This window comes from Cupressus sempervirens, chromosome 5 (assembly GCF_028749045.1).
Source record: "Cupressus sempervirens isolate cs-2001-9-10 chromosome 5, ASM2874904v1, whole genome shotgun sequence".
Classification (NCBI taxonomy): Eukaryota; Viridiplantae; Streptophyta; class Pinopsida; order Cupressales; family Cupressaceae; genus Cupressus; species Cupressus sempervirens.
In genome coordinates, this window is record NC_143122.1 from 128,965,593 (window position 1) to 128,992,850 (window position 27,258).

General features: G+C 37.4%; 1 protein-coding gene across 7 annotated transcripts in view; it reads right to left on the reverse strand.

Moving 5' to 3' along the window:
- Nucleotides 1-27,258, reverse strand: part of LOC149554841 (histone acetyltransferase HAC1-like) — a 75,758-nt gene that overhangs the window by 37,553 nt on the left and 10,947 nt on the right. For 2 of the 7 annotated variants that reach the window (XM_089828845.1, XM_089828844.1), the window contains 5 exons: nt 26,880-27,099; nt 26,559-26,772; nt 26,010-26,115; nt 10,307-11,102; nt 8,207-10,167 (listed from right to left, as the gene is read on the reverse strand). In XM_089828845.1, coding sequence (XP_089684971.1) covers nt 8,207-10,167; nt 10,307-11,102; nt 26,010-26,115; nt 26,559-26,731 — 3,036 coding nt within the window. In that variant the 5' untranslated portion in view covers nt 26,732-26,772; nt 26,880-27,099. Of the gene's footprint in view, nt 1-8,206; nt 10,168-10,306; nt 11,103-26,009; nt 26,116-26,558; nt 26,778-26,879; nt 27,100-27,258 lie in introns of all 7 variants that reach the window. The other 5 variants (XM_089828847.1, XM_089828848.1, XM_089828846.1 and 2 more) reach the window with 4 other exon arrangements.

A 27,258-nucleotide genomic window follows, 5' to 3' on the forward strand; every position in this document is an offset into this window, starting at 1 on the left:
TTGTTGCACATGCAGATTTCGTAAGCAGACTTTGGCATAAGCATTTCAGCCATGTCAATTACAGATATCTTCAACAGATGAGCACACAAGCACTTGTTCTTGGGCTTCCCCAGATTTCTTGTATAAATGGTGTTTGTTAGGGTTGTGCACTTGGCAAGCAACATAGGGATTCTTTTCCACATGGACGAGCCACTTGTGCTTTGGCGCCGTTGGAGTTGATTCATAGTGACCTCATGTCGTTTCCTACTCCTTTTTCTAGTGCCAGATATGTGCTTACATTCATTGATGACTTTTCCAAAGGCACATGGGTGTACTTTTTGAACAAGTTTGATGTCTTTGATTCATTTCGAGTCTTCAAGACATTTGTAGAGAAGCAGTCTGGTCTTTCTATTCGGCAGATACGCATGGATAATGGAGGTGAGTACGTGAACCAAGCTTTCAGGGATTTTTGCTCTGAACATGGTCTTCAGCATCAGTTTTCAGTGCCCTACACCCCTCAATAGAATAGTGTGGCCGAGAGAAAGAACATAACACTTCGGGAGATGGCTAATTGTATGATTTAGTCCAGGTCCATGGATTCATGTTTTTGGGTAGAGGCAGTCAATTGTGCCAATTATATTCAGAATCTGATGCCTCACAAGGCAGTTCGACATATGACTCCTAAGGACGCTTGGTCTCATGTCAAGCCTGATGTATCGACAATCCAAGTTTTTGAGAGTGCAACATGGGCATTTGTACCTGACACTCAGAGGAAAGCAATGGAACAGAAGAGCCAACCACTCATTTTTGTTGGCTACTGCGAGGATGTTAAGGCTTACAAGTTGTTTGATCCTCATTCCAGAGAGGTCCTGTTTCGACAGGATGTCCAGTTTGATGAGAGCTTTCCTACAGTTCATACCCCGCCTCTAGCACCCACTTCACTTCCCACTACTCCCTCCTCTCTTCCAGTCTGTTTCACAGATGAAGAGGATGATGATCTTGGTGATCCCCATTTACCTCCACCACAGGATCCTCCACAGATGCCTAAATAGGCTCGAGCTACAGTTGATGCGGTTGGATCTCTTGCTGGTGATCCTTCCACTTCCCGTCGCACCCATTCTCATACTATGGGTTCTAGTCTTCTCAATCATGCTATTAGTGATGATCCTCAAACATTTACAATAGTGATAGGACATTCAGAGTGGGACAATGCCATGAAGGAGGAGTATTCTTCTTTGATGAAGAATCATACTCGGGATCTTTGTACTCTTCCTAAGGGAAGAAAGCTAGTGCAATGCAAATGGATCTATCATGCTAAGTATGTTGTTGATGGTTCGATTGATAAGCACAAGGCTCGTCTTGTTGCGAAGGGTTTTTCGCAGGTTGAGGGTATTGATTACATCGAGACATTCGCCCCTATCACCAAGATGAATTCTATCCGCCTTGTCTTATCCCTCGCAACTTCACAAGGATGGCCTATTTTTCGAATGGATGTGAAGAGTGCCTTCCTGCACAGTGATCTCACTAAGGAGATTTACATGGTGCAGCCTCCGGGATTTGTGCAAGATTCCTCCTTGGTTTGCAGACTTCGACGCTCATTATATGGTCTCAAACAGGCCCCTCAGGCTTGGTATGAGAAGATGGACTCTTTTTTGCTTTCTATAGGCTTCATCCGCTGCCATTCCAATCCTACATTGTACATTCAGCGTCTTGGAGATGAGATTTTGATTCTTGTCCTATATATTGATGATCTTATCCTCACAGGTAGCTCATCCTCTATGCTTCAGGATGTTAAGCGTGCATTGATGGACCAATATGAGATGACTAATCTTGGTTTGCTCCACTATTTTCTTGGTCTCCAAATTGTTCAGTCCTCTACTAGGATTTTTTTTATCAGCAGAAGTATGCTCTTGACATGCTTCGACGCTTTGACATGCTTGATTGCAAGCCTACTCCAACACCTTTTCAGCCGGGTGTCACTTTGTCTACCTCCTGCTCTTCGCCTTCAGTGGATGCTACTTTGTATCGGCAGTTGGTTGGCAGCTGCTTGTACCTAACACACACTCGTCTTGATCTCTCCTTTGCAATTGGCCTTGTCTCTCAGTTTTCGCAGGATCCTCATGAGAGTCACTAGCAAGCTGCCAAGCTGCCAAGCGTATTTTGAGATACATTCAGGGCACACTTATGTATGGCATTCATTACACATCGAGGACTCCTCACATTGTTGGCTACACTGACTCAGATTGGGCCGGTGATGTCGATGATCAGAAGTCTACTTTTGGCTTTGTGTTTTGTCTTGGCTCTGGTCCTATCACCTAGTTGTGCAAGAAGCAGCATGCTCATGCACTTTCATCTACAAAGGCTGAGTACAGGGCAGCAGTACTTGCTAGTCAAGAGATTTTATGGCTTCGACGGTTGATAACTAAGTTTGGTTTTCCTCCTAATCGTCCCACTGTTTTGTAGTGCGATAATCAAAGTGCCATTCACATTTCTTGCAACCCGATGGAGCATCAGTGCACCAAACACATTGAGCTGCATATGCACTTCATTCATCAACTGATTCAAGATGGTGTTATCTCTTTGGAGTACATTCCCATTGATACGCAAGTTGCTGACATCTTCACTAAAACTTTTGCATCGCCACGCTATCTTCAATTGCGATCTATGCTTGGGGTTATGGAAGTTGTCCTTGGGGGGTCTTGTTGAGGCCTTCCTTCATGTTATTTCAGCATGTTAGTACTCACCTCTTTTTGGGGGAGGGTTTTTCCCATAAGGTTTTCCCTCTTTCCCCATTTTCAGAGGTTGCATTTCTTTGCATTTGTACATGGGTACCTTTCTTGGCCTTGTTGCCAAGACCCATTTTTCATTTCATCCTAGCTTTTGTAAGCTTAAGTGTATTCCCCTAAGTTGCACTTAAGGGGGGGTGTTAGAGTAAATAATTATTATTTACGCTTTACATAAGTTTACTTAGATAAATGCATTTTAGTTATTAGGTGTCATCTAGGAGTTGTTGACAACACGGGAGTTTGTTCCTACCTAGTCATACTTATCTTCTCACCTACATGGAGGATAATCTACCTTTTGTGGACGTATGCTTAGTTGTCACACTTATCTTCTAGCACTTTCTAGCTTGTTCTAGAAGCTTCCTAGAGGCCTTTATAAACAGGCTCTCCCATTGTATTTTTGTACAACAATTTCATTTTTCATTGTTGCAATATAATTTCTCTCACACCGTTGAGATTCTCCAAGCCCTATCTTTCCTTCTTTGGTTTCTCTTCAGCAGGTTATTTGCATGCAAGTGATCTTGGTGAACTGTTAAGTTGGCTTTCACAACTTCTACAGTTGTGAGTACTTCTGGCTTTTTGTTGATGATTTTAGTTGTAGAATGTGGGTATACTTTCTTAGACAGAAATCGGATGCTTTTATAGTATTTCAAAAGTTTAAGGCCTTGGCAGAAAGAGTTTGGTTGTTGATTACTCACTCTTAGGTCAAATAACGGGGGGAATTTTGGTCCACCGTATTCTCCAATTTCTGTAAAACATATGGTATAAAACGTCAGTTAACCACACCCCACACTCCTTAGCAACACAGTGTTGTAGAGCGGCACAATCATACTATCGTTGAGATGGCTCATTCCATGTTGCAATACAAGATATTCCTAATAAGTTTTGGGCAGAAGTAGTTTCCACTACAGTCTAGCTCATTTTAAGGTCCCCTACACAAGTTGTTAAGAGAAAGACTCCTGAAGAAGTTTGGACCGGTCACAAACCTAGGATTAGTCACTGCAAAAATTTTGGCTCTTTAGGTTATGTATGGATTCCAGATGCCAAGCGCTCCAAGTTGGACTCCAAGAGTGAAAAGCTTATGTTCACAGGGTACAGTGACAACCCTAAGGTTTATCGATTGATAGGTGTAGACACTGATCATCTTCTCTTCAGCAAGGATGTTGTCTTTGATGAAACATGTCGACCTTTCCACCCATCCTCATCTGTGCAGAATTCTCAGGATTGGCCTTTAAAGGCTTTTATTTGGGGGGTTGTCTTCTGATATGTTAACCTGATGGGAACATGTCAGGAGGGTTATTATATTGTCAATGCATGCAAAGGGATCTATTATAGAAGCTAGCAAGTTGTTAATTAACCCTTTTGATGATGCAGGTTCTGAATTTGAAGATGCTCAACCTGAGTCTCCTTCGGATGATGGTAATTTTCCACCTATTGAACCTGTTCCAGATCCAGTACCAATTCTAGCTCCTAGATTTGATGTTGGTTCTTCTACTCTCCGGCTTAAATGGTGGGCTAAGACTATTGGTGATCTTCATCATGATGAGCTCATTGAGGGTTAGATCATCCAAAAACAAGAGCAAACAACAACATACAATTAGTTTTTCTCTCATGGCTAAAAGTCACAATGTTTATGAGCCTCAAACATATTTAGCGGCTAAAGGGATACCTTAGTGCAAAAATGTTATGGAAGTTGAATATCAGTCTTCAGAAGAATTGCACATGGGTCCTTTCTGATCTTCCTTTAGGGAAGAAGCCCATTAGCTAGAAATCGGTGTATAAGGTGAAATACAAAGCTGACGGAACCCTTGCCAAGTACAAAGCTCATCTCGTTACAAGGGGGTTCTCACAAAAGGAAGGCATTGACTACGAGGAGACTTTTGCTCCTACAACCAAGATGAGTACCATTCAGCTTGTCCTTGCCTTAGCAGCCCAATTTGGTTGGAAAGTTTATCAGATGGATGTTAAGAGTGCTTTTCTCGAGACAAAGTTAGAAAGTCTATAATGACTCAGCCTTCAGGATTCAAGGTTGTCAGTCAAAAACACAAGGTGTGCGGACTGGTAAAAGCACTCTATGGCTTAAAACATGCTCTAGTCTTGGTACATCAAGATTGATAAGTACCACACAAATCATGGCTATGAAAGATGTCCATCTAATCCTTATTTGCGTGTCAAACAAGTTGGTAATGAGATTTTGTTGGTGGTTGTCTATGTTGATGACCTAACCATAACTGGCAACTCAAGACAGTTGATTAGTGAGCTCAAACAGCGTTTGTGTAGCTCATTTGACATGACAGATTTAGGATGTCTCCATTATTGTTTCGGTGTTGAGGTTTGGCAAACAAAGAGAAGTATCTTCATCTCCCAATCCAAGTATGCTCGAAGCCTTCTGGATAAGTTTTACAAACCTGCCTCCACACCCATGGAAAAAGGGCTTAAGTTGTCAGCTAAGCCCAATTCACTTGTAGAAGATGAATCATTGTTTAGGCAACTAGTGGGTAGTCCCATCTATCTCATTATCACTAGAACTAACCTCAGTTTTGCAATGAACTACATTTCACGCTTCATGACAGCCCCCAAGGCTGATCATTGGGTAGTAGCAAAGTGTGTGTGGCATTATGTGAAGAGCGCTTCTAATTTTGGACTATTGTACACTCCCAATCAAGATCTTCAACTTCTTGGTTACACAGATTCAAATTGGGCAGATTCAATTTGGGATTTCGTGCAATCACATGGACTAGTAAGAAGCAGCAGGTTGTGGCTCTCTCCTCAACAGAAGCAAAGTACTATGGAGCTATTAAAGCAACTTGTGAGGTAGTTTAGCTTCGACGGATGCTTGCGGATATGCATTTATCTCAAGCTTGTCAGGAATCCAATCTTCCATGAAAGAACCAAGAATGTGGAAACTCATTTCACTTCATTTGGCAGCTTGTTGAAGACAGATCCATTTAGTTGTTGTGCAGATCAGACAGCAAATATCCTCACCAAGTCCCTCAGTCCAAATAAGTTTGTCTAATTCAGGGGCTTTATTGGTGTTGTTGATAGAGTGAGAATTAAGTGAGGGTATTAAAATAATGTTTTATTATTAATTATTCATTTATTCAATGCTCAATAATGTACTTTATTGTAATCTTAGATGATGAGACCGTCTTTGATGTTATCTTCAATTTCTTTTTAGAAACTTGTTCATTTTGTAAATATTGTAAACCTATTTATTGAGCATTTGCGCTCATTGTTAATACATCAAATAATTTACCAGTTACTTGCATAATATGGAGTACTTGGTGAGTATCATGCGACTTGATATTCCGAGGCCGTTACTCCTAATGTCATGAGATGATATCTAATGGTGAATATCTTAAGATCAAGGATATCCTTAAACATGTCATTGTTGATATTACGCTAAGGTAATATAATATCATATGTTTATCCTTCCTAGCTAAGAGGGAGTGTTGATGTTTTGTAGCTTCAGTCAGATAAATCCTATGAGACTGAACTATTGAAGAGATATATATATATATATATATATATAGAGAGAGAGAGAGAGAGAGATGTCTGAAATTGTATTAGGAAAAATTAATATAATAATAATTCAAAGATATATGCATCTATATATATATATAATCAATTGTCTCACACTCAATATAAATGCAAGAGAGATCACTGCATTTGAAAAACATTAAAAAAGGCAGTACACTTACATTTGCAGCAATCATATCTACCTTAACAGAATCATTCCCACTATCATGTTGATCAATCATCAATGGGTCCCAAATTTTAAAACTATCATGTTTCCTCATAAGAATGTCATCACAATTCCATAACTCCATACTTATAGTATAAACTGAAAATCGACCAACATAGTAGTGCATACTCACCAATCTCACATACTCCATGCTGCCCATCATACCCTTGTCCCTGCAAGTTTACATCCAATGGAAACTGCACAATTTGGACCAACTTTGAACTCCATTGCAGATCTACTGAAAGTTTTCGTCCTCAGCTTCATGTAAATCATCACACAAATTCATCACATCACATCCATAAAGCATGCATTACTACAGCCCCAGGAACCCTCCTTATAAAGAATTCCAACCTCTATTTAGAAGTTTAGGCCACATTTAATTTTTGCAGGGCCACAATTGGATTACTTTATTTTTATAAAGTGACTAATATATTATTTTATTTAATAAAGTGACTGTTAAAGATGATTTTTCCTAGTTGTAACTCAACCTTTCTTCCACAAAATGTATATCTGAATTCAAAATCTTATCATTTTATATGCCCACTCTATATTCAACAGGTATAATGTTTAAAAATTAAGAAATTGTGAAATATATGCACAAGTATAGAAAACCATTTCTATTTCTTTTCTTCAGCATGACCTGATCTTTCATCTCATTGCCATTTCCATTATATTTTAAGATTCTCTTTTCCAGTAACATAGCAACAATGTGATGAAGGAATATCTGAAAACCAATATTCCTGGATCCGGTGAGACTTGAAGATTTTGTTTACTTTGATGATACTGGATTAGCAAACTAATCTTGGACAAGCAAAATAGTGTAGCTCCTGGAAACATTGGTGCAAAGTAAACTGATTTCCTACTGTTGGATCGGCCTTTTCCTTGGTGGGTTCAAGTCCACATGACTTGTATTCAAAAAAAGTTTATTAGCATTTATATAGCTCATTTCCGTGAGTCGCAGAACAGTTTCCTTCCTTAATAATAGTTCGTCGTGCATATTGTTAGTGTTTGAGGATATAATGTTAATTATTCAGATTTGTTTTGCAGTAGTTTTCAAATTAGATATTATCGTGTTGCAAAGATCAGTGAAATTGCCAATAGGCTACCTGTTACTTTCCATGTTTTCTACATTTAAATTCAGTTTTGGTGTAGAAAAGCTAGTAGACTAAATGTTACTACTCAATACTCTCATGTAACAAGTTGGCAGTTGCTAACCACAAAAAGAATATCTAGAATGTGTTGAAATTGCAACTGAATTTAACCTATCCTTCATATTTACCCATTTTTTTATTACTTTCTCAATAAAAACTAAACAGGACATAATAAGACATTAAAAAATATCAAGGAATCTATATTTACTGTATCACAAGAAATTGCTTGATTGAACCATATTTAAAGGTTATAAAAATATGAAAAATCCCAGAAGAAGCCAGATAAGACCCTTAAGAAACAATTTGGTAACCCTGAGCATTAAGTGATTAATGATTATACAAATTCATCAAGATAAAAACAGCATATTTAATTTATGGCAGAATAAGAACTTATAGTTAGAACAACTGAGTAGTTTATTCGAGACAAATTATAGCTAATATTTTTATAATAAAAGTATGTATTGAATTCATTTAATGGCTAGATAATTACACCATTCATCAGTTAACAGGAAGCAAATGCCATACTAACAAGCAGCTTTCATACTGACCTGGCAACCCCACTGTCGCAGCCCTTTAACATGTTCTCTTATCTGCTCAGGAGTGAAAAGCTCTGTTAAAGAAACACCTTTGATCTTTGGCTTACCAATTTTTTCCAAAGCTGAACAATCAGCAGGTGGGATATCCAATATAGTTTCCTGTTTAACATGCACAGCTTCTTGCTTAACTTGCACAGAGACATTTCCAGAAAGATTCACTGCAGATTCTGCCTTAACCTGATGCTCTTGTTTATGCCCATGCTCAGCATGTGGATTCTGACAAATATCATTCTTGAATTCCCAGGATTTTTGGCTAGATCCTTGTTGTGGACTCACAGCTTGCTCTATCTTCATAGGTTCCGATTCTACTTTGAATGACTTTAGTACATGAGATTTCATCATTCCTAGATCATGTCCACCTGACCCAAAATCTAGAGTTTGCATTTGTGTAATTGGTTGCGCCTCACTTGGGCTTGCAACAGATACAATTGCACTTTCAACTTCCTGATGTGCATTACTTGGAGAGGAAGGTTCAGACTTCCTTCTTTTGCTTGGACGTTGTTCTTCATGTGCTGAGTCATGCATGGAAGCTACAGAACTCGCTGGCAAATTTATTTTAGTTCCAACTGAACTATTGACATTTGAAGATTTGGGCACAGCATTCATACAATCTAGTGCTCCAAGATTCAATGATTGAGAATAGCCATTTGCACGTTGTTTTATAATATAATGGCGAAAAGGCCCACAAACAGGGCAACTATTATTCTGGCACTGTTGATGATGAATTAAAAGCTTCCGTGATCCACGACAGCGTGGATAACTGCACTGTATGTCATGGCACCTAGCAACATGTGCCCACAGCTCCTGTCCTACAATGCAATTAGGAGTTCGGCATTCTGGAACTCTACATCTACTGACATGGTGCAAATAAGCCAGCCACATTTGTTGCTTATAATATTGCATTTTCTGTTGTTCAGAACTAGCACTGGGCTGCATGCTACCAGAAGCAGATCCAGCAGTCCTAGGCCTTGGTTGGGATATTGCACTTGAAATAATAGCATTTCCTGGAACCTCTTGTGATGGTTTCTGTTCTTGTGTCATATTTTGATCCATTAGCTGTGAGGATTCTTCCTGCAATGGTTGTCCCTGCTTTATTATACTAGAATTTTGCTGTGGAAGATGTTGTTTCTCCTGCACTTGCAAATCCCACTCCCCTTGCGACCAGACTTCTGGCTTAACTTGAGCTGCAATGTCATCATTATAGAGATTTTTAGACTCTTCTCGTTGATCTTGACTTGAATCCTGTAGCTTGTGCAATTTCTGAGATTGTAATTGATTGAGATGCTGAGAATTTTTAGAGTTATCATTAAGTTCATCAGATTGCTGTGCTGGATTACTGACAGTATGCTGCTGCTGTTGGCTTGTTGGTAGTGAAAGAATTTCATTTTCTTCCAATTCTTTTTTTAGGACTCCATTTTGATGTGTTTTAATACCTGCCTGTTTCTGACCAGAGATAATAAATTCAGGTTGATCATGAAGTGCACCTCTTCTTTCTACAGGTAGTTGCTGTTGTTGTTGACTGTGTTGTATTTGTTGATGCACGTGTGTCTGTTGATATGTATGTAGCTGTTGCTGATGGTGACTCTGTTGTTGCTGATACCTTAGCTTCTGCTGCTTTGGTTGAATTGATTGACCCTTTGGCAAGAATGATAAACCATGCGGACTACTCATTTTCTGTGATTGATTCTGTTGACATTGCTGTAGTGCTGGCAATGTTTGTTGCTGTGAAGGCAATCCAGGAACAGGTATCATCCTTGTTGATTGTAACCCTAATGATTTCCAATTCAAACTAGATGCTACTGGAAGCACATTGGGCGATACAGGTCCATATATGTTTGCAGAACCTGCAAGATCAGCTCCGTTCATCGCATAACCATCACCAGATGATGGAACAACTGGATTGGCCATTGCAGCTGCAATGTCAGTGTTTAGAATGAATTAAAACCAAGTAAAATCAAAATGTTCAAGAGAATTATAACGATCCTGAAAGATATGCAAAAGTTTCAATTATGAAAAGCATTTAAAATTTAAAGAAAGCAATATACAACTTACAATGCAAAAGACCTTGTCTATACTGCTGACTGGTATTCTGGTCTGAGGAAGCATGCAGTTGCACATTACCATACTGTGAAGCATTTAGGTAGCATCCCGAACTGGATGATGCTGTGGTACCATTCATCAAATTCTGATTATTTTGTGCCACATGTATCCTGCGATTCATGCTTCCATTTACTAAACCATAGGAAGAATTATTCCGCTTCAAGTTATTACCACTCATATTATGATAGAAGTGCCCATTTGCAACCCCAGTAGTTTGCTGCGGAATAGTTCCTAAGTAGTTAACACTTGAATAACCCATTCCACTGGAGAGAGACTTTCCTAACACTGAGGTTGGAATCATCTGACTCGTGAAACCTATTGTAGGCATTACCCGGTTTGCTGCACCCATGGACATGCCTCCAACTCCCTGCTGACATTGAGGCATGTCACCTACGGATCCCGGAACAGATGACAGATTGTCTCCGGAATTAGCCAAAACATTCATTTTATTGGAATTATTATCAGCTGCTATAAATGAGTTAGAATGTACATGATCAGGCCCACTACCAGTGGGTAACATACATTCCATGCCAGAAGGATTAGAAATCAAACTTTTGGAACCAAGAACTGGCATCGTGGAATTGTCCCCACTGGATGTTGCCATACCTGGAGTTGGAATCATCATTCCCACAGTTCCATTAGAAGATACAGAATGTTGGACAATCCTTTGGTTACAATTACCATGTTGAGAACGCTTAGCAAAATTCTGCAATCGCGTTTCCAAAGTCCTAATGTCCATGTACTCTTCCTGGGAAAGAAAAATAGAACACATACGAAATGCTCAGTACAAATATATAAGTGGACCTCATAGCAGGTAGCATACTTGCTTTTACGTAATTGCACTGATAGCAAGAAATAATATGCTCATATGCAAAGTAAATTAATGCATCTGACTCACCCTAAAAGAGTCAAAAAAAGGGCATTATTACAAGATACTACAGATTATAGTTTCTGCTCTGATCAAAAAACTTTAGTACTGGAACATGTTAATAAATTACAAAAGAAAGATGGCAAAAATTATAAACTACTCATATTTGATTTTTGTAGGGACAGTCCCCTTTTTTCCATGAGAGAGAGCCACTACTAGGAGTCAGACAAAGACTCAAGCCTGTGCCATGCTTGGTGAATTCCACAGCCAAGAACTGCTCATATTTCATTAAGCTAAATAAGATGGAAGACTGACGGAAAAAATTCATTACAATAAGGTCATCCTCCATCCTACAGACTCCTAGTCCCCTTGTGTTGGCCATGAGAGAACCTGGAATTAGGTGTCGAACTTATGGCGAAGCATGGATTTTGGTGGACCTAACACTAACCCTATCGTATGTACAGTCGTGGAGCACTTATTTGTAGGAAACAGGGGTAAACACAATATGAAACCAAGCATACCCTAGTGTCTCTATTATTAGGGTCATTGACAAACTCACAAGCAACAAGCTGCATCTTCAAACCTGCCTCCTTAAGTTTTTATAGAGTGAACTGAGTTGAAGTTTGTAGCTGCGATAGAGATCTTCATCTCTGATTTTATGAGATAAATATATGTTTGTTATGACCATTATGGTCATCTTCGGCTGAAAGAGATATTTGTGATTATATTTAAGTTAATATTATGTAATAAGACACGTGTCATATGTCATGCGAAAAGGCATCCGTATGGAAATGTCAAGTGTTAAATATGTGAAAATATGAAGGGTCTTATTTTTGGGAGTCAAAGAGACCTTTGTGTGAAAGATGAAGATCCTTATGCAATCTATTTATATGATTGCTTGGTATATTGTAAATAAATCAACTGAAAGCTGAAATGCTTGTACTGAACATTTCTTGATCAATAAAAGAGATATTTTACTGGTGTGGCTGGGTTTTCCCCTTCATGTGAAAGGGTTTCCCCAAGATAAATGCCTTGTGTCTTTTGTGTTTCTGCCCTTTTATTGCTATTTATCTCTATTTCTGGGCCAAAACATTAACATGGTATCAGAGCCTAGTTTGATATCATCATAAAGGAGTGTTCAAGTTCTGCGAGTAGCAAGACTGTTTCTTCATTCAGGCGGTTGATGCTTTATTGATCTTCACATTAGAATGAATAATGAGTTATGATCTTGACCTTCCTGATTGTATATGTCATATGTTTTTCTTTACCTTGGTTGTGCTATGATCAGTTTCCCTTCATTTATTCATGTATTATATATCTGCTTGATCTTTGAGATAGTACATCATGGCCCACTATATATGTAATACTAACAATACCTGTAGCCGTCGTCTCCTGGTATTTTGTGGGAGTCTTCTCTTTTATCGTGAAGTTTCAAGATACAGGCTTATGAAGTTCGAGAAAGTTAAAGAGTATTTCCCTATGCAGGGACTCGTAGCGTCATCATCTTTGTACATTGAGGAGCTCTCTATTTCCCAGAAATTCTAAGGCTCTTATATTGAGACTAGTAGGATCAAGTTTATTCTAGTTAAACTTCTTGACGTTGTTGGAAAGGTTGTTGAACATGGCAGATTGCATTGGCTAAAGCCGTCAATCTTGTAAAACAAAATGATTATCACAGAGGAAGAATATGCGATATGCATCTTTATTCAATTTTCTTTGTCGCAACCTGTGTATGGTACTAATGCATTAGATTTACACATTTTGAGCAATCTATTGAGGAAGCAGTGGATGTGCATGTGTATTGGGATGGAGTCCCGTGAAGGAGGTTGTACTTGAGCGTCCCTCTATGACTGTTGTTCATCATTTATTTTGTCGCCTCTACTTCCACCTCCTTCACATGTTGTCGTTGCATGCACATGGATAAAGTTGAGCTCCTTCATCACTTCCTCCATGAACGATGTGGTGGCTGTGGAATATGAATCGTCAAAAAAACATGAATAGGTCAATGAATCAATGGTCAGGATCAAGCTGCCATAATTTTCTTCCATACCTTGTATTGTCTCATTTGCAACGGACACCCCTTCTGAGTCAATTTATGATGTATATCATGGCAGAAAGATGATCCACATAAAATAACTATCGTGGGATTCTTTTTCATAAACTGCCTTGATGGGCTGGCAATTTATCGTTGTGGGAGATTCAGAGTCGCCATCCAACTGGGATGTCAAGGTTCTTCATCGATTTTTTAAGAAAGATCATCAGCTTCTCAACAGAAGTCTAGCCTGAGATCATGTTTTTTAGAATATTTTGATGCTACAATCAGCAAAAACAGGCTTGTAACATCTTCAAGGAGTTAATCCAGTCAAATTCATAATATGTCAAGGACCCAATCGGTTGCAGTGAACACAATTTGAGGTATAGGTCACATTATCAATCTTGTAAATATTATGTAGTGCTTGCTATCTAGGAAGTGACCGTATTAGTTTCTGTGATTTCTAGCATGGGCAAACTTTCAGTAGCTTATGGTGTTAAGGTCGTAGCATATTGTGTGGAATATTATTAATTTCAAACAACATGTCATTGTCATTAAAGATAGTATGAAGGTTGTTCAGTAGCGATCATTCTGAGATTTTGTTTCTTCAACGTTGCTATTAGAATTGTTTTAAGTATCAAACTTTTCTTTTTGCATAGAAGTTTGTTTAATAAGAAGTGGAGAAATACATGAAGATATTTCTATGAATGATGAACAGTGTTTCTACAGTCATTCATCCAAGTGCAATCTTCTAGTTATAGACTTCAAGAAGTGGAGGATCGGGATGATCCTATTGAATCTGCCAGAGTTATCATAGTCAAGCAGCACCTAGAAAGTTGCCTTAAAATAGATATTGATGTGCAAAGCTAGTTGTTGTCTCAAATGTTTACTTATGGCTAGATGATGAGGGTGCATATGTAATAAGTAATTTTGATTTGGAATTTATTTATTTAGCTCAAATCGCTTCTTCCAGGCAGTGCCCAACTTGGAAGTGACATGTGGGAATTTGTAAGTTTTTCTTTCTAAGCTTGGAGTCTGCAAATTCATTCTTTGGAGGTATCCAAGGGTTCCCAGCTGATCTGAACAAGTTTGAATCATAAAATAAGTGAGTGGAATTTCTTATGTCAATCGCCCTTGGTATATGAGGATGTTGGAATTGCTGCAGCATAGTCTTTTGAAGAGATTAACCACACCATTGGAGGTTGTGGTGCTCCTTCATAAGTTTAATAGAGGTGTTGTGAATAAGCCAACAGGCGGATTTTGAGATGATAAGGAGATAAGTATTATTGTTCTGGTGGTAAAATTTATATTGATGTTGAGAAAGGTAGGTTATTCTGGAAGATCCCAATTCTCATTAAATCTTTTATGGTAACATCCTTATTTAGTAAACATATTTTGTTCATATGAATGCTGGGCTGCATTTTCTATGTATGTGTGTTGAGATCAAACTTCAAAGAGATAAGTATTCTATGATTTTTGTATCTAACTAGAAAGAGAGTATATTTTTACTTTGATAAATAGATCTTATGAGTTATTATAAATCTCTCATGGTTGCAAGTGCAATGGGATATTAAGAGATTTTGTAACATTGTTTACAGTCTTGATACTAAACTAGTGGCACTTTATTAAAAGGGGAAGATCATATTTAGAGAGGACTATTCAACTTCAGAGAGAGATTATGTGACAGAGGGAGATGTTCAACCCTTTGCAAGTTTATACAATAGTCAGCTATCTTATTGTGATGATTAAAGATGTCCCTGTTGGGAGGGAGTCTCTATTATTAGGGCTGTCCCTACTGAGAGGGAGTCTCTGTTATTAAAGTTGTCCCTGCCGAGAGAGAGTTTCTGTTAAAAGAAAATCTCAGTTATTAAAATTGTCCCTGCTGAGAGGGAGTCTTTGTAGATAAAAAATCTCAGTTATTAATACATTCTTCTATAGAAGAAGTTTGAGGTGAAAGCCCCCATTCCACCCTCTACAGTGGACCACACTCTGCAAGTAGGCATGGTGGAAATGCAGTCTTCTCTAAAAGAAGACTGAGGTGAAAGTCCTCGTTCCACCCTCTACGAGTAGGTACAGTGGACCACCCTCTGCAAATAGGCATGGTCGAAATATATCTCTCTCTGGAAAAAGTTTTTTGAGATAAAAGTCTTTGTTCTACCCTCTGTGAGCAAGCATGGTGAAATTCATGTGTGTGACTTCATTCTATATATGGTGGATTATATTATGTCAACTTGTCGTCTTTGGTTGCAGCTATGTGTGCATGCCTGACTAAAGATCTCTCTCTTGCTATGAGGAAGTGTTTAAGTTTGTAGCTGTGATAGAGAGTTTCATCTCTGCTTTTATGAGATAAATGTATGTTTGTTATGACTGTTATGGTCATCTTCAGCTGAAACAGATATTTGTGATTATATTTAAGTTAATATTATGCAAAAAGACATGTGGCATATGTCATGCAAAAAAGCATGCATATAGAAATGTCAAGTGTTAAATATGTGGAAATATGATGGGTCTTATTTGTGGGACTCAAAGAGACCTTTGTGTGAAAGATGAAGAGTCTTATGCAATCTATTTATATGATTTCTTGGTATTTTGTAAATAAGTCAAGTGAAAGCTGAAAGCTTTGTACTGAATATTTTTTTATCAATAATAGAGAAATTTTGCTGGTGTGGCTGGGTTTTTCCCTTCATGTGGAAAAGTTTTCCTGGGATAAATGCTTTGCATCTTTTCTGTATTATTTCTGGTCTTTTATTGCTGTTTATCTCTATTTCTGTGCCAAGACATTAACAAACTGGAGTTTAGCTGGAGCAGGGGTAAGTGGTTTGCTGTTTTCAGGACCTTTTCCTGCAGGGTAGATTCTTCTTTCATGGGTCCAAACTGAATGACAGGGCAAGAAAATTGGTGGTGCTGGAGGGCCTCGGGATAGGCTCTGCTTTGGATTGTAGGAAGTAGACAATTATTCCTAGATTGTTAGCGTCAATCTGGCCAAAGACTACTCCAACAATTGGAGACATATAACAAAATCATGGACATAAATTGAAGTCCCTTTCTGGGCCAGAATTTGAAAGAAATCATTTTCAGACAATTTTTGTATGGAATGAAATCAGCAGCTGATTGCCTGGCTAATGCAGGCATTGATGAATTTCCATTCTCTGGGTAAAATTAGTGGCCTTATGAAGGATTGGGAGAGCTTCTCATCTCTTCTTCTATCTGACATTCCTCTTGAAGCTAAAGTTTGTTCAAATAGTTCAATGTAATCCAATGTATTAAACAGAAGAGATGAAGGCTCCTTAAATAAGTATTACACGGCTAAAGCACTGAAAGAAACGACACTAAAAATGGCAACTTCTTAAAGTTAAGATAATCATTAATAAAGAAGCTAAGAAACACTAAAAATATCAGACTAAAAATAGGTAAATATTCTAAGAAATGTATTGCTGTAATTTGTGTTTCCCCCCTCACAGTTGTTTGGCGACTATTTGGCTTGCTTGCATGATTTTGAAAGTGCCATATGATTTTCAAGAAGGATACTCATGCATGTCAAGATTATTGCTCTTTGGTTTGCATCATACAGGACTGACATGCTAGGGATCTTGGGAATTTCTGCAAAGATAACCACCCTACCACCAGCCATTTTTAGTTCATAAAGTGCTTTCTTGTAATCCATGTTTTGAGCAATGGACTCCTCTGAACTTCCAGCACATAGAATGGACACTCTTTCAAGGATTCACCCAAGGACAGGGTAGTCTTGGATAATCAGTTGCACAGAAGTTCTATTAAAGTAGATATTTGTTAAGAAAAACTTAGGCATTGACAAGGTGAGTAATACAGAAGATTCTTTTGACCAAAGCCTCCATTATGGAGGATTTTAGCAATAAACTTGCCAAGGCCCTAGATTCTAAGACTAAGGAATGGAATATGCTTGTCCATGAGAAAATTGTTCTTCTTTGTGAAAGCTTGGAGGAGGGGGTGTTTCCCTTGTACATGGATAATATACATCTCATTTTGCATGATGGTTTCATAAATATTTTGAGTTTGTTTATCCTGCTTGCAAATTCTATGGATGGTATTTCTCAAGTTCAAAGACATTCAATCCTCAAGACAAGGGTCCAAGTTGCTGCCAAGAAGGATAAGCCAGTTGATATAGGCTCCCCAAATTCATAATTTGGTTCTTTCATGATCCACTATAGCTGGTGAGGAAGGTGTTTGGTTATACCCCATTTTGGGTTTTTATGTTAAGTCGCTATTTTAGTTTTTTGAGTGTCCATTATAGCCTTCCATGTTTTTTCCAAGTACACTTTATGTTTAATGGGCAAAGGCTCTATCAAAGTGTTCAATAAACCATGGAAAAAACTAAGGATCATAATATAAAAACTACTGCGAGTGACCTACAAGTTAGCATATTGCATTACAAGATATCAATAAGTGGATGGAATGGCTAGAGAATGCTCAACCACACCAATTAACTTGTGGATATATCTCAAACATACCAACAGCGTACTTGGGGTAGCATGGCCAAATCAAGAAGCCACAATCATTCACATCAAAAAAAATCCAAAAAAACATTAAACACAAAATAATCACATTAAAAAATGCATTTCACCCAAATTTCTGCCATACTCCTGTATTGGCAATTTTGCATGCTGTAAATGGATATAATAGTCTCCAACCTCACTCCATTGGCATTTCACTTCAAAGCTCTTTGCTAGGAACATCTCTACAAGGCAGTCTTATGACTCACGTTGCCTACTCACAAGGCAGCTGCACAAGTAACTCCCACAAAATATTGACAAATATAGATTTTACACAGCAATCTTCCTTGGGCAGATAATTTAATTTCTTCCTCTATTACGGTTTTAAATTACACATTCTGCTATATTATTAAAATATGATATATAATAACCAGTATATATCTATGATTCTATATACTGTTAACAAATGACTAATAATTTGTATATACTCGATATACGTTATTATCTATTAATACAAAAATAAGTATACCTTTAGATTACTAATAATTAAACATTAGCATATTATATTATATTATATATATAATGATCATATATTATATGATTTCATTAATGACATTGTGTGTAATGTTCCCATCATAAAATAAACAATATATTAAAACTTGTTTATGGATCGATTGATTTAGCATATCTCAAACCCATTTTTATTTTTAATTATTGTCATAGGCATTTGTCGTGTCTTCTATCGGCACATAGTTTCTCCTTCGACAGGGTATATATGTCCGTGAGGTCGAGTTGTTTGGATATGTGATTTGGATTATTTCTTTGTAATAGGAATTCTTGTTGGAGTTTAGTATTGTTCACCATTTCGAAAGAGAAAGATCTTCCCTACTTGGCTTTTCCGGTTTTAGTGGGATTCAACTTTCACCCTATTCCATCCTTATATTACTTTGCTTGGATTTGGCAAGTCAAGCACCATCCTTGTTTGCAAATTTATCTACTATTCACTATTCAACGATAAATTATCTCTCTATAGCAAATATCATTTCCGTTACGGTAATTTTGTTATATTTGGTTTATTCCTTGTATGGGTGAATACTAAGCCTCTTGATTCTAAATAAGTATTGGCAAGTTAGTACACAAGCACCACACTTACATACCTCCCACGTCCTCCTAGGCTCCTCCCACCATATGGCAACCCCAGTCATACCTCCTCCCACATTCTTCGTACACCCTAGACTCGTCCCATAACCCCCACTCCCTCATATACCAATTGCTCCTCACCATACTCTATCACCCATTTCAATCGTACATCATTAAGACCATATGAACACCCCTCCATTGTCGTACATCCCACGGCTACCTACTCCACCGTACAAGTAACTCTCCTCCGTCATACGAACTATCTATACCAACCATACGGATTCTGTCCCAAAATGTAAGGACTCCCTATCTCCATTGTTGTTGTACAATCTCTCTATTGCCTCGGTTTGGCTTCAGATGGACACTAGAACATTACAAGTGGTATCAGAGCCAATGATCTTGCCAACCTATGGAAAGTCAATGAAAATATATAGCCGAAAACAAAGGAGATCCCACTGAGTGGATAGAATGGGAGATTCTGAAGAACCCACTCCCGCTGAAGTCATGGCATTACTGAGGGAGCTTTCAAGGAATCAAGCGTAGATGGGAGAAACTCTACGAAAATTGGTCAGAAGCAAAATATATGACGAAGAAAATGGTCACAATGACGATTCAATTTCGAGAAAGGCAAATCCTCATTTGGCACACCCTTGACCTTCCACGCCAAGTTTTTCTCCATGAATGGAGATGTTGCACAGAGGAAGGGAACCAACCTTTGAGGAAGTTCAAGAACAACTAAAAGAAGATTGGAAGAATTCAAATTTGGAAGAGAATATATCCTACAAAGATTACGCAAGATTAAGAATGAGATATTTGGGGGTTGCAAATCAAGGGTATTTCAATGATCTCAAACGGAAATTAAGTAAAGTAAATATGTAGCCATTTGACAGATTTGGATCAATATCAGCATGGGGAATGAAGGCCTATACCTACTTCCAGCTCAACCCAATGTTAGAGGAGGAAGTAGGTAAATTGTCGCACTCCACCCGGAGGGAGTGGTACATGAAGGGTAGCATCATGGCATGATTACTCGTGGACATGACCAAGTAAGCACTCATGTCAATTTTACAAAAAAACTAATAGACAAATTTGGCGACAAAGATCTTGAACTCAATTTTAAGGAACTAGCACAATTAAGGCAAACGGAATCGATTGACCATTATATCATTGAATTCCAATAACTCTTTGTACTGCTTGTGGACATCTCTGAAAGGAGACGGATAGTATTATTCGTGGATGGATTGACAAAACCACTGAGGGGTTGGGTAAAGAGTTTCATTTCACTACCCTATCAAAGGCTATAAAAAAAGCGCGGAGTATGGCATAATCTTCTTCCCGAGGTTACTCCCACTTCAAACTGTCATTGGTTCCGAGGGACAAGAACAACAAAACCCTGCCAAAAAAGCCTTCATTGGATGAAGCTACTAGATAGGAACTCCGAAAAAAAAAAATATGTTTCACCTATAAGGAGTCCTAGGAACCAAGGCACAGATTCCTCAATAAAGGGAAAATACACTACATAGAAGTCATATCCAATGATGAGGATGATCAAAAGATTTATTCACAAAGGGTGGTCACCATTAGGAGGACCCCAAGGTGGTCAGCCTAAACTGTACGACGAAGATTGTTGCATCAGTACAGCGAGGATGAACTATCGCCCTAGCCAGCAGCCCAAGATCTACAGTATTCAAGGTACGGGGAACCCTCCAAGGACAAAGGATCATTGTCACGTTAGACAGCAGAGCTCCCCTAAACTACATAAACTCATCACTTGTAAAATGAAGAGGTTTACCTACAGAGGCACAGGCAAGTTTCCAAGTCAAAGACGCCAGAGGGACACTCTTACCATGCACGCACCTGCATCATCTCTCAATTGCACTCAAATGCATGGAAACAACATACCAATTATGTCGAATATAGCAAAGTAATCTTTGCTCTAGAGGAAGAAGAAGATTGTGCCAGGCTACATAAATTTTTTTTAAGACTTGCAATTGGAAGCAGACAAAGTCCCTGCATCAGGGACAGTTTAATTCTCTAGTTTACCATGCATGGTATCTTTTTGTAATTAGTGGTAGTAATGGCAAATTGAGTGGTGGAACTATTTTAATTGCAATTTTCTCGGTACCGGTCACTTTGAAAGATCTTTATTTTCAGGAATGAACAGTTTCCTTTTGGATACAGGTTTTTGGAAAGATTAAATGAAGAAAGGGCAGAAGATAGCTCTAAGAAAGAAATTTTAGGATCTATCCATTTTGGGTAGGGAAAATCATTGAACTTTGTGTCCTCCTTTTTAGCAATTCTGAATGGAAAAATATATCAAAACTATGTGTTTGTTATATTCTTCTTATATAGTGAATTAAACTGTGTTATGACAGTTCCCTCATGGTGCTCATCTACTTAATTTGGCTATGGATGTTTAGCTTTAGAAGAATTTGAATTCTAGAGTACTTGTTTATTTGGGTTTAAATTATCCAACCCTCTTTCTTTTTTGTATGCTATATTAGAGAATTAACTTTGTCTCATTTTATCTTTTTGTTTCTTTATCTGAAATTATGATTGCATATGTATGAAGTTATGTGCGATTGTCAGATCTCCTTTCTGCTTTTCGGTTAAAAGAGAACTTCAAAAATCAATTATACGATAAGAGGGAGTTGTACCACTAAAATTCAGAGGAAGCTCATCCATCGCATGGAGATCTCTCCAACTATAGGTTGCTAATTTGTTCTCAATCTTGGGCAAAAGGAATCAATTTAAAGTTATTTCAGGAGCAAAAAATCTGCAACAAACAGATTTTTGGCGACTTTGTTCGAGAAAAATTTTAAAGACTAGTGTGCTTTCTTGGTGTCTTTCAGAAAAGAAGGTTCATGAGTCTGTTTCTTGAAGAAAACCCCAGAAAGATGTTTTAATATCAAGCCCAAGAAATATTAGCAAATGACAATGAAGTTCTGGATTCATTATGGAATGCGTTTATAGATGGAATTATTGAAGCTGAGAAAAACAGGCTGCATTTGTCCGAAAACAACAAATTCGCATTATTGTTAAGGAGCATGCATAGTAGGTACTATCTGCTCAAAGATTTGGAACAAAAGATTTTACAGCTTCTGGCTTCCTGACAAGATTGAAATTGTTGAAAGAAGAACCTGAAAATGAGAGACTGGTGTCTTATAAATTCTCTGCTCTTGGTGAAAAGGACTTTCACTGACCTGGGATGAGTCATTTTTGTGCCATGTCAACAACTTGCGGCAAGGGAAAAACTTACACCAAAGTAAAGATGAAGAGTTGACACACCTTTCATGACATGCATGCAAAAATAAGTATTTTTGCAAAGGAATGTTGCCAGAAGAACATAAACTTGTCCTTCTGAATCAGCATCTTTAAAGGACAGATGAAGAAATTTGGTGCATAGCAAGGGCATAAAAGGTCACATCACAAAGATGGAGATTGAGGTAATTATAGATTATAGATTACTTTTATATTAAAGAAAAAGGCACAAGTCATGTCATATCGGTGCGCTCATCCTCTTCTGAGTTAGAGGTTTTTACTTTTAAAAAGGAAAACGAGAATCTAGAAGTAGAAACTTTTGTTTTTGAAGACAACAATCTCAAACTCAAAAAAGAGGCCAGGAGTGTAACAGTTGTGAATGAAGCTAATCAATCAAAGTTCTTTTATAGTACCCCGCTAAACCCTTATCTTTAAAGTCTCCCCACCAAAGAGATAAGAAAGAAGAATCGCAAGAAGAGTTAGTGAGATTTCATAACACAGAGAATCTTTCGCATGAGAAAGAATCCATGCAAATACATAAGATCCTTTCTTGAAATCTTACTAATGGGTGTCCAATTGTATGAATGAAGATGAAGCACTAGATAGTTTAATTTAACTCAAAAGAGATGAACTAACGAAAAGCAAGTTTGACCCCATAATGATGGAATGTCACATTCAACACTCTCAATTGATAATGGCGTGCATGGACAATCATTTGTCCTCTGATTCAGGAGACATGTTGATAATTCTTGGTGTCCTTTTCCTACCTCCTAATTAAGTTGATAATCTTACAAAAGTTGCACCTAAGGCAATGAGATTAATCCATCATGCTCTAGAGGTTTATGACGAAAAATGGTTGTTTGGGCATATGAGTGCTTATGGATTCCCCTCTTTTCCTTTCAGTTTGTTGGTCACTATTATTGTCGTCGTCTAATGGTTTTCTTTGATCTTGCTATGCAGTCATGTTTCCTTGTTTCACAAAGGTGAATACTTGTCACAACCTACCAATGATTTCACATGAATGGCCTGAAGTGTTTCTAGAATAAAGAGGGATTAACCCCTCGTCTGTAAATAAATTTTTGGGTGTGTTGTAATTTTAGTAAGTTTGTAGTTTGTTGAGCCTTTGGCTTTGCCTAGTTCCCCTCTACAATCAACTACTTATTTTCCCTTACTCCCCGTCTTTGTAGCCTAATTGACAAGACACTAACTTTTGCTCAATGTTTTGGGTTCTCTACGTCCTTCCAGTCTTGGTCCCCAATCAAAGCTTGCTATTACCAGAAATTTTGAAATTTTCGGTCTTGCCCCTTTCATGACCCTATTTTATCCCTCCAGGCTCAAAATCTTCATTGTCGACCTCATCCTCCCTACTACATACCTAGTTAACCTGAATTGTTAGAAATTTGCACTTGAACTCATGTTTGCCAAGTTTAATAAAGGCACTGATTTCACCTACTATGTCAATCCCTCATTGTCATGACTTCAAGATCCAAACTACTTAACCTTATACAACAGCTTTAAGTACCGAATAGGTCTCCGATTGTCAACAATGCAGCTCTTCTTCAAATGGTCGTTAGGTCGAACAAGTAATCAAACTAGAGTTTTGCCAACTTGGTAAATAATTCCCATCAACTATCCCTACGACTACACTACATGTTGCATTTCACAAGATGTAATCTTTTCAAATCCAGGAAAGGTACAACTCTAAAATGGAAAGTGTGATGAAATGCATATAATAAGGTGGCAATGTGATTTTTAAAAAGTGAAAGGTTATTATTATCTGCCATTGCAATTAAATGGGCTTAAACTCTTGCTACAAGTAATGGTGATGGCATTTCTAAGTTGAATTTTCAGTAAGCAAAAAAAAAATTCCCGAAATGGGGATCCCTACAAATGATGAAACCTAGAATGAACAGCATATGCCCGTTGTGTAACTTGACCTGACCTCGTCCGAAGTGGAACAAGTTGATATCATCTCTCAAATATGCTCGATTCATGAAAGAAACATACAAGTTATGTCAAATTTCATAAACTTTGATCTAGAGCAAGAAGAAGAATGCATAGAGCTTCATAGTATTTTCATGGAATTGCAGCTAGAAATAGACGAAGCCACTATAGATGGGGTAACTAATTCTCTAGTTTAGCGAGTGTGGAATCTTTTGTAATTAGTGGTAGCAATAGTAAATTTTGAGTTGTGGAATTGTTTTCATTTCCAAGGTTCTTTCTTGATCCCAGTCACTTTCAATGACCATTATTTTTGGGAATGAACAATTCCATTTTGTATAAATAGGCTTTTTGAAAGTTTAAGTGAAGACGGGGGAGAAGATAGCTCTATAAAAATTCTGGGATGTAGCCATTTTTGGTAGCAAAAAGTAATTGAGCTTTGTGTCATTCTGCTTTTGAGCACTTTTGAATGGAAATAAATATCAAAACTGTGCATTTGTTATATTCTTCTTGTATTGTGAATTAAATTCTGTGTTATGACAATTCTCTCATGGTACTTGTCTATTTGATTTAGTTACAGACATTTGACTATACAAATTTTGAGTTCTACAGTACTTGTTCATTTGGGTTTAAATTATTAAAACCTGTTTCCTGTTTCTTTTTAATATGATATATTATAGAATGAGCTTTAAGTCATTTTGTCTTCTCTCTGCTCTATCTGAAATTATGGTTGCATCAGTACAATAATTATGTACAGGTGAATTACTTCTCCTTCTCTGCTTTCTGATTAAAAGCATACCAAAAAATCAATTTACATCATAAGAGGGAGTTCTACCTCTGAAATTCAGAGGAAGATCATCCATCAAATGGAGGTCTCTCAAACTCTAGGTTGCTAATTTCTTCTCAATCTTGGGCAAAAGGAGTCAATTTTAAAGTTATTTTAGGAGGACAAAATCTGCAACTGTGGTCAATAATGGATTTTTAGGTAAGGCAAGAACCTACAACACAACGGTAAATTGTCAGCCTCTTATTTGGGAGGTCTTGGGTTCGAATCTACTCGAGTTAAATAAATAAATAATAATAATTAATCAAAACATATAATAATTACTCTTGGCTTCGGCCTCTTACCGATCAAAAATAATAATAATAAGAATGGATTTTTAGGTAGATTAAATTCATTTCTAATTTTGTCTTCAGTATTCGATTGTTCCGTTAGGAAACAACAACAATGTAATTGCCTATATATCTAGATTCTAAATACTTTCAATAAAATCAACAATTATCATTGTAACAAATTTGTGGCAGGGAAAACAACCCTAGAAAATTAGATCTCTAAACAATAAACAAAACAAGCAAAGTAGTCTTTGCAACAATGTCTTTCAAGAGTCCAATTTAAGCACTGGACCTAAATTTATTAGTCTAGATGCTTTTTGCTTTTGTCAACCCTGAGCATATCCTTGTTCACGAAAGACTAGACACTAATACTCTGAGAAGAACATCGTAGTTCCTTTCTATCAAGCATCATTCCCACATAACAAAGGTACAATGGCACAACAACTAAAAAGTCAGACACAATGTTTAATTATGTATAGGTAACAAATGATTCTTCTCTGAAACCATACAATTAAACTGCCTAGGAAATTTAATATTTATTAACTATAGTACCATTGGTAAAAGCATAATCAAACAATTGAAAGCCAGATTTGATTACAGTTGATAATATGACATATTATAGATAAAATACTATTCAAACTGTTCATATATTGTCTAAAAATATAATGATAATCTAATAAAAACTGGGAAATCTTGAATTGGGTATTTGAAGATAGTTTCTTCCTACATAAACAGCCATGTCATATAGAACTATATTGGCACATTGAACTGAAATTTTGCTCAACAATGTTACAGGCTACTATAATGTAATAGTTATCGACATAGGTAAACCTTTGAAGTAGCTTCTTTAAATAAACCTTCCTCCAAACGCCTTGCAACATTATAGAGTTGTTTTTCCAATCCAGTGGAATTTTTACGCCATTTGAGAAGTTCAATTCTGCACAGAAATAAACATCATTAATGTATTCTAGACAGCAAGAGACATTTTGTTGAGAAGCATTGAAAAGAAGCAATTTGTTCATGAGATTTGCACAGCATTGCAGATATAGAAATATATATTGAAAACTCAAAAGCATATTCATCCTAGTGCCACACTTGGATGAAAAACAACACTAGTACATGTAACAGAGTTTAAAACAATCGCAACTGTTTATTGCTTGAAAGTTGAAAGTCTTTCACAAGTGAAAATCATACAGCTCACTTGGTAAGGTACCATCTGTATGCACACCTGATTGAGACTTTCAACATTTAAGAGTGCAAAGGCAAGTTGAAAGTACACTAAAAACTCTGAGAAAGCCATGATAAATATGTGCCCTAGTGCTTACACACAAATGCTCTAACTGACGATTTTTTTTTGCCTCTGGGGCATTGTTAACTTACATTTTGTCTAACATACAATTTCGAATGTTTGTTAAATCACTGCCCCCTTTCCATGTCCTCCAAGAGCCTCCAATATGTGAAGATAAATTGCTTCCATTCTGTGAAGTCAAGCCAGGTATCTGTCCTCCTGTGTCACCAACAGCCTGTCCGGGTAAATGTGCTTGAGTCTGCATTCTGATAAACTTTTCCACTGGAATTCTACAAAAGTTCTAACCTGGGCTGTCAAAAAGCACAAAGTTACCACCTGTATCTCTATTGTCTAATTGATAATGAAATGTGGAAGGAATAGCAAAAAGCGCATTTAGAGTTACAAAAGCTCACATTCAACACTTCTTCAAAGCCGATCCATTTTCAAATCACTCTGCAACTTCTTCACTTGAAGCTAAATGAACAAAAGTTTGCTTTTAGCTTCCAAAATAAAAAGCTTACAAAATGCTGTCCCTTGGCAAACCATGATCATATTTCTCCTACTAAATAATCTCTTGGTTCTCATCTAGAATTTGCATATGATCTTTCCAACCAAATCCAGTATATTTTCTCCCTAAAATGAATAATGTCATGTTAATATAGACTAAATCAATACATATGAGTGAATTCTAAAAAATTAGAAATGTTCCATTTATTCTAAAAAAGAACAGTTCAAGATAATATATTACTGGAATAGATAAATTTACAAAGACAAAATCCCACTCAAACAAGG